Raw genomic sequence first — 14,820 nt, 5'->3', positions numbered from 1 at the left:
ACTGTTTCTGTGGATACATTTTTAGTCTGATGTAGTCCCACTTGGATAGTTTTGCTTTTGTTACCTTTGTTGTTTTTGATTTTGTTTTTTGGGCCATACCTAGTGGTGCTCATAGGTTACTCCTGCCTCTGCACTCAGGAATCACTCCTGGCGATGCTCAGGTATGAGGTGCAAGGAAAATACTTTACCCACTGTACTATCGCTCCGGCCTTTGTTGCCTTTATTTTTTATGTCAACTTTCAAAAATCACCCAAAGGCCTATGCTAGAGGCTTTGTATATGATTTAACAGGGATAGTGATATGTGTACATGGCTCAGGAGACCATATGGGATGTCAGGGATCGAACCCAGATCGACTTTGTGCAAGGCAAGTGCCCTAACCACTGTACTATGGCTCCAGCCACATTGCTTATATACAACCTATGACTGATGTCATCTGGTAATTGTCGTTCTCCATCTGACTTATTTCACTTAGCATGACACCCTCCAGTCCTTTCCATGGAAAGAAATCTAGATTTCCTCTTTCCTGGTAGCTGGGCAGTATTCTATTATACATATACCACCACTTATGTATCCATGTATCTGTTATTGGGCACTTGTGTTGTTTTCAGACCTTGACCTGAGTTGGACTGTGATGAACATAGATATACATATATTTTTTTCAATTAGTATTTTGTGTTCTTGGGCTTAGGTACTTGGGATTTGGGCCAGGTCTGGCCATGCTTCAGGGGAACATATGATGCTAGGGATTGAACCTGGCTGGGCCTGGTGCGTTCCAAGCATGAATTCCAGTCCTTTGAACCATTTCCCTTATATGACTTAGTCTTATTTTGAGGAGGGAAAAAGGTGAAACAGTCATGATAAATAATAGGATAAATTTACATGCTAATATTTTGTGATGAAGATGATAACAGTAAAGGACATAGTTTTGTTGTGACTCCTGGTAGCTTAAACTTGGTTCTGGATTTTCTTTGGTTTTGGTCCACATCCTGCACTGCTCAGGGCTTAGTCCTGGCTCTGGCCTCAGAGATCACTCCTGGTGGGGCTTAGGGCACCATATGGGGTGCCAGAAATCAAACCCAGGTCAGCCACATGCAGGGCAAGTGTACTGCCCAAACTATGTCCCCATGTTCTGGATTCTGAGTAATTCAAGTCTTCACATTCTAAAACTCTACTAAAATCAGTTTACATGTAGCACAACTAAATTTATTTCTAAATAGGATTGTGGTTTTGACTCTTTGCAGTTTTCTCCTTCCCGACCAATCTATTTGCCGTTTTATTCATGTAGGTTGATGATCTGACCACAAAACTGGAAACCACATCTTCAAAATGTCAACATTTGGATGCACAGAATCAAGTGCTTCAGCAGGAATTATTGTCTATGAAAGCAATACAAAAGAAATGTGAAAAGCTCAAGAAGAATAAAAAGCAGTTGGAACAAGAAGTAGTAAACCTCAAAAGTCATGTAGAAATAAATATGGTAGAGCGCGGTCAAGTAGAACAGTATAAACAAGAGATTGAAGAAAGAGCAAGACAGGAAATAGTAGAAAAATTAAAAGAAGTCAATCTGTTTTTACAGGTTAATTTATTGATCTGTAATTGCTCTAATTCATTTCACTGCAAATTGCATTCTGGCTGCATACTTTGCATGTGGTTCCTCTATTTCCCTTGCATCTGTCTGTTCTGTGAACTTCTGGAGGGAAGGCAGCATTTGTTCTTCATTTAAGTACATAAGTTTTCATTATTATTACCACTAAATTGAAGTTCCAGCATGGTTCTCACTAAAGAATCATTTTATCTTTAAGTTCTATTTGTATAAAACAGGATCTAAGGAGGAAAAAAATGTGATTTAAAAATTGTTCCATTTTTCTTTTTTGTAATGTTCACTTTAAATCACTTTTAATGCTATTTGAATTGTTAGGTTGTAGGAATACTAACCATAGAACGATTCGACTTAATTTTCAGAATTTAGGTGATTTTCATAACAAATAACTTAAACTTCAGCTTTTTTTGTCTTTAAAATTGCTCTGAGTTATTGACTCAAAACTAAAAGAAAATGCACTGTTATAATTTATGTATTCTTTTAATTTTCATTAGGCACAAGCAGCATCACAAGAAAACTTAGAGCAGTTAAGGGAGAATAATAATGCTTCGCTGAGGAGTCAGATGGAAGTCCGAATTAAAGAGTTGGAATATGAACTCTCCAGAATGAAGTCTTCACAGGAAGACTTGAATAAAACAGAATTGGAAAAATACAAGCAACAAATTAAAAATTTGGAATCCGAACTCACCAGAATGAAAACTTACCAGGAAGAGTCTAGTAAAATAGAATTGGAAAAATATAAGCAGCTCTTCCTAAAAGAATTTAAAGTTAGAAAATCATTGGCAAATGAGCTAAAAAGGTAAGTCAAAACGTAGAATAAAATTTATCTTTTTAATTTTTATGGATCCAGGTCCATATTTGTAGGGAATGAAAATAGACTGTATTATGTGTAGTTTGGGAAAATGATGTAGTAAATGAACATATTTTAAATGTTAATCTATCTCTTTGCTTTTTATATTTTCACATGCTTTACATTTCTCTCTCTTTTAGCATTTGCTTGTAGTATATTCCACCTACTTGTCTTTAAGTAGTTTTGAAATTTCATCATTTTCACAATAGTGTTGCTATTGCTTCTTATAATTCCCCTAAAAAGAATTGTTAGCATGTTTAGTTTGGGGAAGATTACAACTTGTTCATTCTTTGGGGGGTGGGAGGGTGGAATTGCAGGGAGGGTGTTGACCCTTACACAGCAGTGCTCAGGGGACCACATATGCTACTGGGGATGGAACCCAAGTCAGCTGCATTCAAGGCTTGCTCCCAATCCTTAAATCCATTAATATCAGGGACAGAGAGAGTGAGTGAATATGTGTGTGTGTGTGTGTGTGTGTGTGTGTGTGTGTGTTGTGTTTTAGGAAGGATTGCACCAGTGTGTGTACATGTATGTGTGTTGTGTTCTAGGAAGGATTACACTCATGTATGTGTATTGTGTTTTAGAAAGGATTGAACCAATGTATGTGTGTCTTATGTGTCTCTCTGTGTGTGTATTATGTTTTAGGAAGGGTTGCACCAATGTGTGTGTGTCTGTATGTCTCTGTGTGTTGTGGTTTAGGAAGGGTTGCACCAATGTGTGTGTGTGTGTGTGTCTGTATGTCTGGTCACTAACTCTGATACTTCCTCTATCATTCTCACCATGAGGTTATTTCTCTAGGTGATGGTAGTGAAATATTCAGTAGGTTGCATGTGAAAGCAAATTTCTATGAATGTTCCTTGAAGGAATTATTTATTTATTTATTTAAGTTTTAAGTATAAATTGAAGGAATTTTTTTTTTAAAAAATCTAAACTGATTTACGATGTCTGATGGTATCTTTGAGATCTTTATCTGGGTCTATTACAGATGGCATTGTTATCTGTTAAACCATCTTCTTCATTAATAATCTTCCCTACTTTGAATTACTTGTAAGTTAGAAATCTTCTTAGAAACATATGTACTTCTTCAGGTCACCTAAAAATCCACAAATGTATGTGGTAGACATTTTACAACACATTTTCAGTATTAAGAGGGCAATTCTGAGCAAGCACAAGAGTGCAGTGGGTAGGGCACTTGCCTTGCACAGGGCCAACCTGGATTTTGTGTCCCATATGGTTCCTGGGCCTGCAAGAGTGAATCCTGAGTGAGAGCCAGGAATAACCCCTGAGCACTGCCAGGTTTGGCCCACAAACAAACAAAAAAACAAAAAACGGAAGTTGTATTTATTATTAAGGTTACTTAAAAAAAATAGAAGTCACTTGGGAATCATTTTAGGAAACATGAAATACTGAGCAGTGTCCTTTTGCAGTCTTCATAGGGATAATGAACGACTTGCAGAGATCATCAGCACCAAGATCCTCATGGAGAAACAGCAGGGCAGATCTTTACTGAGTACTCTCACTGCCAGGCCAGTTCTGGAGCTGCCATATACTGGAAATCTGAATAGCAGTGCAGTGCTGCAGAGAAATCTGACTCCAAGAGAAAACTTAGTGATTCCTACCTCAAATCCATGGCCTCCAAACAACAGCATGGAGGCTTACTTGATCAAGGTGAGGGGCTTTAGCTTTTGATCCTTGGGCTTCAAATTTTAGGTATTATACTTATTTTTAATTTAGTGGGATTCTGAATGTTAAACTGATGCTATGAATAGAGCACAAAAGGTAACTGTGCTAATAAAGAGAAGAGATAGGGCTGGAAAGGTATTAAAGGGGTTAAGGCACTTGACTTCCATTCCAGTGACTCTAGTCTGATCCCAACACTGTGTGTGCTCCTCCGAGCACCACCAGGAATGACTGCTAAGCTCAGAGCCAACCAGAGTGGCCAAAAAACAAAGGTGATAAATATTATAATTTTAAGTTTCTAGATCTGTCTTTCTTTTTTTTTTTCTTTTTGCTTGCTTTTTGCTTTTTGGTGCGGGGGCTAGAGGTGAATAGGGTTGGGGTTCGAGGGCCACCTCTGGCAGTGCTCAGAGCCTACTCCTGGCTTTGCGCTCAGGTGTCACTTATGGCCTGGCTCAGGAGACCGTTTGTGGTACCAGGGATCGAACCTCTGTTGACAGTGTTCAGGGCAAGCGCTTTAACCCCTGTGCTTTCTCTCCAGCCCCTTATATGCCACAGATGAATGAGACCATCCAGTGTTTGTAGTTCTCCTTCTGATTTATTTTATGTAACATGACACTCTTTGTGTTGCAAAAGGCATGTTATAGCAAAGGCACTCTTTCATTTTTTCTTTTATAAAAAATTTTATTTTTATTTAATGAATTTATTTTTAATTGAATCATCATGAGATACATAGTTACAAAGCTGCTCATGATTAGATGGTAGGATTTCAGTCATACTATGTTTCAGACATCCTATGCTCCATCACCTGGTCCCTTCACCAGTGTGCATTTCCCACCACCAATGTCCCTAGCTTCCTTTCTGTCCCCCAACCCCCACCTGCTTCTATGGCTCTCTCTCTCTCTCTCTCTCTCTCTCTCTCTCCCTCTCTCTCTCTCCCCCTCTTCTTCTCCCTCTCCCTCTCTCTCGCCCTCACTCTTTCTCTCCCTCTCTCCCTCTCTCTTTCCCTCTCTCTCTCTCTCCCCCCCACTCCATTTTGGAAATTATGGTTGGCAATATAGATACTGAGAGGTTATCATATATACATATCCCTTTACCTACTTTCAACATTCAGTTCTTGTCCATATTGATCAATTCTATTATTTCATACTGGTTCCTTCTCTATCCTAACTGCCCATACACTGTGGCAAGCTTTCAACTGTGGATCACTTCTCCTGGCCCCTGTTTTTTCTGGCCTTGGTTATTAGTGTACTATTTTTTTTACTATCCCACAAATAAGTGCAGTCATTCTATATCTGTCCCTCTCCTTCTGACTCATTTCACTCAGCCTGATACTCTCCATGTCCATCCATCTATAAACAAATCTCATGACTTCATTTTTTCTAATAGCTGCATAGTATTCCAGTGTGTATTATTCTTTCCTTATAGCTGAGTGGTGGTCCATTTTGTTTATATACTTTATCTTATATAGTTTCTTTATCCATGTTTGTATTGTTGGGCGCCTGTGTTGTTTTCAGTACTTGCCTTTTGTAAATAGGGTTGCAGTGAACATTTTGCATGTGAGATATTTGTGTCCATAATAATAAATAAATGTCATAAAAGCTAGGTATTATTACTATTTTTTTTGTCATTTGGCCACACCTGGCTATGCTCAAAGATTACTCCTGGCTTTGCACTCAAGAATTACTCTTGTGTATTTTTCAGAGGATAGTATGGGTTGCTGGAAATTAAACCTCTGTTGGCTGTACCTTATCACATTGTACTATCTCTCTGACTGTTTTTGTTTGTTTGTTTTGTTTTTTTGCCAAGAGGATTTTCATGGTGGGGCTGGAGAAAGTACAAGGGGTAGGGCATTTGCCTTATATGTGGCCAACCTGGGTTTGATCTCTAGCACTCCATATGATCCCCCAAGCCTGCCAGGAATGATCCTTGAGCACAAAGTCCAGAGTAAGCCCTCAGCACTGCTGGGTGTGGACCCTCCACTCCCCCCAATTTTTTTCATGACATTTTGGCAGTACCCTTTTATTTTACTTATTTAAAATAAAATAATTAAAAATTATGAAGTGGGGCTGGAGCGATAGCACAGTGGGTAGGGCGTCTGCCTTGCATGCGGCCAACCCGGGTTCAATTCCCAGCATCTCATATGGTCCCCTGAGCACCACCAGGAGTAATTCCTGAGTGCAGAGCCAGGAGTAACCCCTGTGCATCGCCAGGTGTGACCAAAAAAGCCAAAAAAAAAATTATGAAGAATTGGTAATACAGAACATACATTAAGGTTTAAATTTCCTAAATATACAAAAAGGAAGGTTCATTTTAAGGCAGAATTCATTAAAATTTAAGAAACTATTTTTATATTAAATAACTTAATAAAAGCGATTATCAAAGTAACAGGTATAACAAAGAAAAGTGTTATTTTCTTTTTTTTTTTTTTTCTTTTTTTCCCCTTTATTTTATTTTATTTTTTTTAAAGTTGTAGATTTACAATTTTTTGTGCTTTGGTTTCAATTATACAATGATCAGATACCCATCCCTCCACCAGTGCCCATTTTCCACCACCATGGATAATATCCCTCCCACCCCCATCCCCCCATCCCCCCGTCTCTGTGGCAGGGCAATCCCCTGTGTTCTCTCTCTCCTTTTGGGTGTTGTGGTCTGCAAAAGAGGCATTGAGTGGCAAACATGTTCAGTCCATAGTCTACTTTCGACATGCATCTCCCCTCCTGGGAGGATCCTCCAAACATCCTTTATTTGGTGCTCCCTTCTCTATCTGAATAGCCCTTTCCTCTAGGATACCCGGCTGGCCTCTAAGTTATGGAGTAATCCTCCTGGTGCTGATCTCAGCTATTCTTGGGTATTAATCTCATACTTTGTTACTTTATATCCCCCAGATGAATGCAATCTTTCTATGTCTATCCCTCTCTTTCTGACTCATTTCGCTTAGCATGATACTTTCCATATTGTACCAGAAAAGTGTTATTTTCTTAAGACCCATCCTTACATTTTGTTATATATATTTAAAATTTTATTTTTATAAAGTTGTTCACAGTAATTGATTACATTCAATCTTTCAACACCAATCCCACCACCGTTACACCTTCCCACCACCATTATTTTAAGTTTCCTACCACCACTTAAACTTGCCTCACAGGCCAGATACTAGATAATTTATTTTGTATTGCTTGAAACGAATAGTGTAAGATGTCTGTAAGGGTCTGTCTCACAGTATTTTGACCAAAGAGCAAAAAAAAAAAAAAAAAAAAAGAGATCACAAAGGCGCTCTCCTGGAACTATAAAAATTTAAATAATTGGGGTCCAGAGCCATCCCTGCAGCAAGCTGCTTGGTTCCGAGATTCAGTTGTGAGTCTCTGGATCATGGCCATTAATGAGCTTAATTGGCACTCAGAGGCATTTCGTGGGCATGACAGCCAGAACCCTGGAAGGGCGGGAGATGGGAAGGAACGGCCCAGTCCCAACCCCATGAAGCCTGGCATAAGAAAATAATTTTAAAAAGCAGATTTTCTAAGAAATGCAAATTAAAATTCAATTTGAATTGCTTTAAAGTTTTGTACCAATAAAATAAAATATCGTGTTCAATGAGACAACAATAGTAATTGCCCTTTATATCAAATAATCCAGATAGCTTTATATTTATGTGTTCTGTTTCTAAAATTAAGAATTTGTGTGATTACTTTTCTACCTAAACAATTTCTACCTGTAGTCTAGATTCAAAGATTTTGAAGACCATACTTTATTACTTTATAATTAATAAAGTAAATTGGTAATTATAAATAATTATAAATAATATTTGACTTATTTCAGATGCAACAGGAATTGGAAAAAAATATTACTAGAGAACTGGAAGAAGGTATGTTGTTTTACATATTGATTTTTTATAATAGAGTTAATATTTATTATTTTTTAAAAATGTTTTTTTCTTTATTAGTGAATCACCGTGAGGTACAGTTACATACAAACTTTCGTGCTGGCGTTTCACTCATACATTCCTCCATCGGTGCCCATTTTCCACCACCAGTGATCCCAGTATCCCTCCCACCATCCCCACCCCAACCCCCCCCTCCCCACCCCGCCTCTGTGGCAGGGCATTCCCTTTTGTTCTCTCTTTCATTTTGGGTTTTGTAGTTTGCAATAGAGGCATTGAGTGGCCATTGTTTTGCATATTGATTTTTTAAATGAATGGCATTTTTTTGGATTATTTGGATAGTAGATAGCTATCTTAAATGTCTTTTCTTGCACATAGCTAATAAAATGTATAATAGCATAAATATGCATAATAAAGAATACACTTTTTCGTTTTGTTTTTATGTACCATAGCTTTTAAAAATACCTCAGAATTTTATGTATCTCAGTTTCTGGTTATACCTTTACTTCTGCCATCACTGAGGAATTGTCCCTTTGCTCACTGAGACTTCTCAGAAAACATGAGAACAGATTCTTCATCAGCTTCTCATATTTCTGATAGTGATTGATATAAGCCAAATAAAATTTAAGGAAGAGGGAGCTCGGCGAGCGGGCGGCACGGCCTCGGCCTATGTGACTGGGCAGCGCCTGCGCGGCCCCGCTCGGGAGAGGTTTCAAAATGACCAACGAGGAACCTCTTCCCAAAAAGGTTCGACTGAGTGGAACGGACTTCAAAGTAATGGCACGAGATGAGTTAATTCTAAGGTGGAAGCAATATGAAACGTATGTGCAAGCTTTGGAGGGCAAGTACACAGATCTTAATTCTAATGATGTAACTGGCTTAAGGGAAGCTGAAGAAAAACTAAAGCAACAACAGCAAGAGTCTGCTCGCAGAGAAAACATCCTTGTAATGCGACTAGCAACCAAGGAGCAAGAGATGCAAGAGTGTACTACTCAGATCCAGTACCTCAAGCAAGTCCAGCAGCCCAGTGTTGCCCAACTGCGATCGACTATGGTAGACCCAGCAATCAACTTGTTTTTCCTAAAAATGAAAGGCGAACTGGAACAGACTAAAGACAAACTGGAACAAGCTCAAAATGAACTGAGTGCCTGGAAGTTTACGCCTGATAGGTAAACAATCATATCCCCAGTCAAGGCTTCCCTGACAGTCCCACTGCGAGAACACTGTGGTGGGACAGCCGAGTACTCGTTTCCACACCAAGACTCAGACTTTTTGAGCCAAAAAAGCCACATTCTTTACTGTCCGGCTTGTAATGGCTAATGTGCACTTACCAGATGAACCTTGTGTTTCAGCTCTTTCCTCTTCCTCCTCCCCTTGCTTCAGAGGCCTGATGGCGACGGACTATTCCGAAGAAGTGGCCTCCTCCGAAAAATTACCCTTCTAGAACATGTAGACACTTGAGAGAACAGTTTCTGTTTGAAGAAAATACAGGGAGAAACAGAAGTCTTAAGTCTGTGGCACACTGTGTCTTCAGACAGTTTGGAGGAATGAAAACCTAGAGATTTAAAATCCTGAATTGAACATGTAAAATTGCAGTAAAATGTAAAAACAGAAAATGCATCGCTCTTACTGTTGAGCATAGTGACTTAGAGACACTGCTTATCTGCTTTGCCGATAAGACTGTGGACTTCGTGCTTGTTGGTGGACTTCTTGGTCAAAACTCAATTGGGGTGAATTTTGCCTCTAAAGGTTTACTTGCTAAGAACTAACTTAACAGTCGTGAGAGAATCAAACAATAGATGTCAGTACAAATAGTTCATTTACTTAACCATCTCCTTTGGGGCTCCCTTACTTGATGGAGCCTTAAATCAATGTGGTTTTTAATCAATGGTTTGTTCTTTGAATGGTTGCGAAAACTGTAGATAATCATCGAGGACTGTACAAATATGAAGGTGTGGTATCAAATCAGGTTTAAACTGTTTGAAGCATTAAAATCATTCATTTCACAAGTAGATTGTAAAAAAAAAACTTAAAAAAGAAAACAAAAAAGCCCTGGACTCATCTAGTGCTACTTAAGCTATTAGAATGTTTATAGCTGTCACTTAAAAAATAACATTTAAATCTTCTGTCCTTAAACTTGGCATCGGTTTACCTTTACTCTCATTAAAAATTATAGAATCTTGTATAGCATATCACAAAAATACCAAGGGGCCAAAGTGATAGTACAGTGGGTAGGGCATTTGCCTTGCATGAGGCTGACCCGGATTCAATCCCTGGCATCCCATATGGTCCCCTGAGCATGGCCAGGAGTAACACATGAGCATAGCTGAGTGTGGCCCCAAAATCAAATCAAAAACCAAAACACTAAAACAAGGGCCAGAGAGATAGTACAGCAAGCAAGGTGCTTGTCTTGCATATAGTCGACCCTGCCTCAATCCTCAGCATCCCATATGATCCTCCAAGCCCATATGGAGTGATTGCTGGGGGCTACACCAGGAAAAAGCAAGCCCTGAGCACAGGCAAAACAGCAACAATGAAAGCCACCAAAATCTTTCCAGTTTGATTCTTTCCAAACTATCTGGTCTCATCTCTTATACCTTTCTCTGCTCTGCCCCTTTTATCCAGAGGAGATGGTTGTTAATGCCAGAATTGAACTTCCTCACCTCCAGCATTGTGCCTGTGTTCTTCTTTCCTTTGGCTTATTCTTTCCTTGTCTTTAAGGAACCCGCTTATACACCATCTCCTCCTCAAAGCCAGGATTATTGACACAAGTCTGTGATTTTCCTGTGTGAGCACTTGTTTTGGGCAGAGAGTGGTGGTGTTTGGGGCTCCACCACGGCTTACTCCTGACTGGGTATGGAGGACCGATCATATGTGGTGCCTGGGATAGAACACAGTTGGCCATATGAAAACAACATATGTTGTCTTCATACAGCAGGTAGGGTAATCCCTACCTGCTGTAATCCAGCTTTTTGGTATTTCATACCTGTTAAGATATATAGACCCTTTATGGAATTGTCTCTATGTTTTCAAAATTTTATAGTGTATGATAGTTGAGTAGTAGACTGTCATCTTCCTCTGCTAGTTCCGGAGCTTGTCATAGAAGATTAAGAAGACCAGGAGCTCCAATATTTAGATACAACAGCAATGAATTCAATATGTAACTCTGGGCAAAGTGTTTCTAGTATAAGACTGTATTTTGTATTATAGTATGTCATAGATATTTCTTTTTTTTTTTAAATGAGACTTCATGAGGTACAGTTGTAGACTTACAAACTAGTCATAAGACATTTCTTTTTATTTTTAAACATTTTTTATTTATGGGTGATTCATTGATTCACATGTACAACAGAAAATGCTATTGATCTTACAACAAGAGACTTAAAGTAACAAGAATGTGATAATTACAGATTAAAGATATATCTCAAAAGGTTGAGCAAATGCTTTGCATATGGCAGGCTCAAGCTCAAGTCTCAACGCTACATATGATCCCCTGAGCCCTATTAGAAGCAAACACACCTCCATCACTGCGAGGGTGAGAGGCACAGACCCAGAGGTATGCTCTGAGCACCACTGAGTGCAAAACCAAAAACCCTAAGAATTTCCAATTTTTAAAAAAAAATTTATTAGTGAAACACCATGAGGTACAGTTGTAGACTTACACATTTTTGTGCTTGGGTTTCAGTTATACAATGATCGAATACCCATCCCTCCACCAGTGCCCATTCTCCATCACCACTGATCCCAGTATCTCATTATCCCTCCCACCCCCCATACCCCCCATTCCACCCTACCTCTGTGGTAGGGCATTCCCTTCTGTTCTCTCTCTCCTTTTGAGTGCTGTGGTTTGCAAAAGAGACATTGAGTGGCAGTTACGTTCAGTCTATAGTCTACTCTCATTACGCATCTCCTATCCTGAGAGGAACCTCCCAACACCCTTTATTTGGTGCTCCCTTCTGAATCTGAGCTGCCTTTTCCCCAATAGCGTGTGTAGCTGTCCTCAAAGCCATGGAGTAATCCTCCTGGTACTTATCTCGACTATTCTTGGGTGTTAGTCTCCTATTTTGTTACTTTATGTTCCCCCAGGTGATTGCGATTATTCTATGTCTGTCCCTCTCTTTCTGACTCATTTCGCTTAGCATGGTACTTTCCATGTAGTACCACTTGTATATAAATTTCATAGTCATGAACATTTCTTAACTTTGATCATGTTATTATAGTTGTTTTTTTCCAAACTAAGTTAACTATAAAATATTTTAGATAAATAATATCATTCTTTTTTTTTTCAGCTGCTGCTGAATTTGAATCTGGATCCTATAGATCTTCTCCTCCAGGATCTACCAATGGGTCAAATCTAACTCAGGATTTACTTATGAAAACTTCGCAGGAATATGTAGAGATTTTAAAAAAGAATTATCTGATATGAACTACAAATTATAAAAATATATTTCCTGAGCAGCTTACATGACATTAAATTATTTCCCATATAACATATGACATATGTCTTTGTGTCATCTGTGTATGATGAAAAATTTCTATTTTAATTGTTTCTTGACATCTAATTAACCTTTAAGAAGATATAGTGAATGCAAACCAACACTACTAATTCAACCCCTGGCACCACAAAACACAGCACTCCTGAATTTAATATATTTAAACTGTCAAGTACTAGCTATTAGAGCAACACCCAAATAACCATGGCCTTATTTATACTTCAGTAGTAGTAATTGATAGCTTTTTTTCTGTTTTTAATTTTTATCACTATATACAGAACTAAAGATTAAGACAGTCATAATTTTGACAGTCTACATCAGTGGTGATTGTCAGTATTTGAGCATTTTTTGTTATAGTGCCAAAAAGTTCACCGTGTTTAATTTTAAACACAAGTTCATAGATATTTCCTCATGGGGAAGTATGATTTGCCAAAAGTTTTTCACTATTTATTTTTGACTTTTTTAAATTAGTGTTTCGAAAGTCTTTGAGTTAAAGAAAAGTTTCAAGTTTCAGTTCAAAGAATTTTTCCTCTGAGGCTCAACGGTCCTGCCCCAGGTTTGGTTTCTGGGAGCATAGGTCCTTTGGAACATTGCTGGGTACAGCCCTGGAGCACAGCACACACCCCACCCTGCCCCTGACCCTCCACCAACACCAGCACTGCCGGGGTTGCCTTGGGCCTGAGTTCCCGGATCCTTGGGCCCTACCATTGAGCTGCTGTCCAGTCAAATTTAAGAGTAAATTCGATGGACTGGAGTGATAGTACAGCAGGGAGGGCATTTGCCTTGCATGCAGTTGACCCGGGTTCAATCCGCAGCATCCCTTATGGTCCCCCAAGCATTGCCAAGAGTAATTCCTGAGTGCAGAACCAGGAGTAACCCCTGAGCATCGCCGGGTATGACCCAAAAAAGGAAAAAAAGAAGTAAATTTCTGGTATTATGTTATCACAATTATGATCATGATCATCCTGTTGTTCATCAATTGCCTCAAGCAGTCACCAGTAAGGAGTTTGCCAGACTCTGCCGTGTGGGCAGGTTACATTCAGTAGACTGCCAGGTTGTTCAAAGTAAGAGAGAGATAAGATGTTATCATGACTGATTATTTTTGTGTTCATTTTTTACAAGTTCATTCTACATACCAGAAAATTAATACTAAAATTTCTACCATTTAATCCTCATATTTTTTTCAAGTTATATTTTTAAGGTCTGATTTGGGGGGAGAGGGCACTCCAGATGGGTGGGATCATCTAGGACCTGCCCCAGAAATGTGGGGGCCATGCCTCGGACTTCATGCCTATAAGGCAGATACTTTTCCCCTTGAGTCGCATTCCTGGCAATCTGTTGCTACTCCCCTCTCTCCCGCCCTCTTCTTCTTTTTCTTCTTTAGTGCAGGGGAATGAAGTTGGGACTTTACATATCCAAGCAATTGCTGTACCACTGAGCTGTGTCCCCAGCCCTCTCAAGTAGCTTTGACAGCACAAAGATGTCTGAACCTTGATTCATGCTTAGTTGCTATGTCTCCTTGTTTCCTTATTTTCACAACCTGGAATCTTTTGAAGAGTAAATTCCAATAATGTAGACTGTCTCTCAGAGTAGGTTTCTTACATTTTGTTAAGAAAAGCATACTTTTTTTTCAGTTTGTTTTTGAATTTTAGTCATATAATTTTCTTTTTTTTTTTAGTGAAACACCATGAGGTACAGTTGTAGAATTACAAATTTTTGTGCTTGGGTTTCAGTTATACAATGATCAAGTATCCATCCTACCACCAGTGCCCATTCTCCATCCCCACCAATCCCAGTATCCCTCCCACCCCGCATCCCCCCATCCCACCCATACATTTTTTTAAAAGTGCATTCTCAAAGGTGTCCTGTTCTTGGTGCATCTCATCATGTGACCAACCATTTTGAGTGGGTCCATTACTGATGATGTTAATGTTCATCAGGGAAGGTGGTATCACCGAGCTTCTACCCTGGAACATTTGCAATTATTGGTATTTTCACTAAGGTTCTTTAAGATCATGTAAATGACTGTTCTCATCAAACTTTTGCTTTATTCTTTTGCTTGTGTCAATATGAATTCTTGGTTTACTTTGTTCAATTGGTATCATTTTGTTAGTCATGGGCACGGTCCTCCCATTGTTCATCGATTTGCTTGAGCGGGCCCAGTAACATCTCTATCATGAGACTTGTTGTTGCTGTGTTTGGCATATCGAATATATCATGGGTAGCTTGCCAGGCTCTGCCGTGAGGGCAAGATACTAGCTTGCCGGGCTCTCTGAGAGGGGCAGAGGAATCGAACTCGCGTTGGCCATGTTGGCTGC

The 14,820-nt window shown here is 39.2% G+C and overlaps 2 protein-coding genes across 2 annotated transcripts in view; both read left to right on the top strand.

The window, feature by feature from the left end:
• Positions 1–12,503, top strand: part of ANKRD26 (ankyrin repeat domain containing 26) — an 81,342-nt gene extending 68,839 nt beyond the window's left edge. The window contains exons 28-32 of the mRNA XM_056132017.1: positions 1,288–1,578; positions 2,097–2,401; positions 3,880–4,120; positions 7,949–7,994; positions 12,299–12,503. Of these exons, the coding sequence (XP_055987992.1) occupies positions 1,288–1,578; positions 2,097–2,401; positions 3,880–4,120; positions 7,949–7,994; positions 12,299–12,435 (1,020 nt within the window). The 3' untranslated portion in view covers positions 12,436–12,503. The remainder of the gene's footprint in view (positions 1–1,287; positions 1,579–2,096; positions 2,402–3,879; positions 4,121–7,948; positions 7,995–12,298) is intronic.
• Positions 8,657–10,025, top strand: LOC130040010 (pre-mRNA-splicing regulator WTAP-like). Its single transcript, XM_056132030.1, has 2 exons — positions 8,657–9,178; positions 9,393–10,025. The coding sequence occupies exons 1-2, from the start codon at positions 8,727–8,729 to the stop codon at positions 9,451–9,453; spliced, it is 513 nt and encodes a 170-aa protein (XP_055988005.1). The 5' UTR covers positions 8,657–8,726; the 3' UTR covers positions 9,454–10,025.
• Positions 12,504–14,820: the final 2,317 nt, after the last annotated feature.

Source organism: Sorex fumeus, unplaced genomic scaffold (genome assembly GCF_029834395.1).
Source record: "Sorex fumeus unplaced genomic scaffold, SorFum_2.1 ptg000007l, whole genome shotgun sequence".
NCBI lineage: Eukaryota > Metazoa > Chordata > Mammalia > Eulipotyphla > Soricidae > Sorex > Sorex fumeus.
This window is presented reverse-complemented; position numbering and strand designations above follow the sequence as displayed.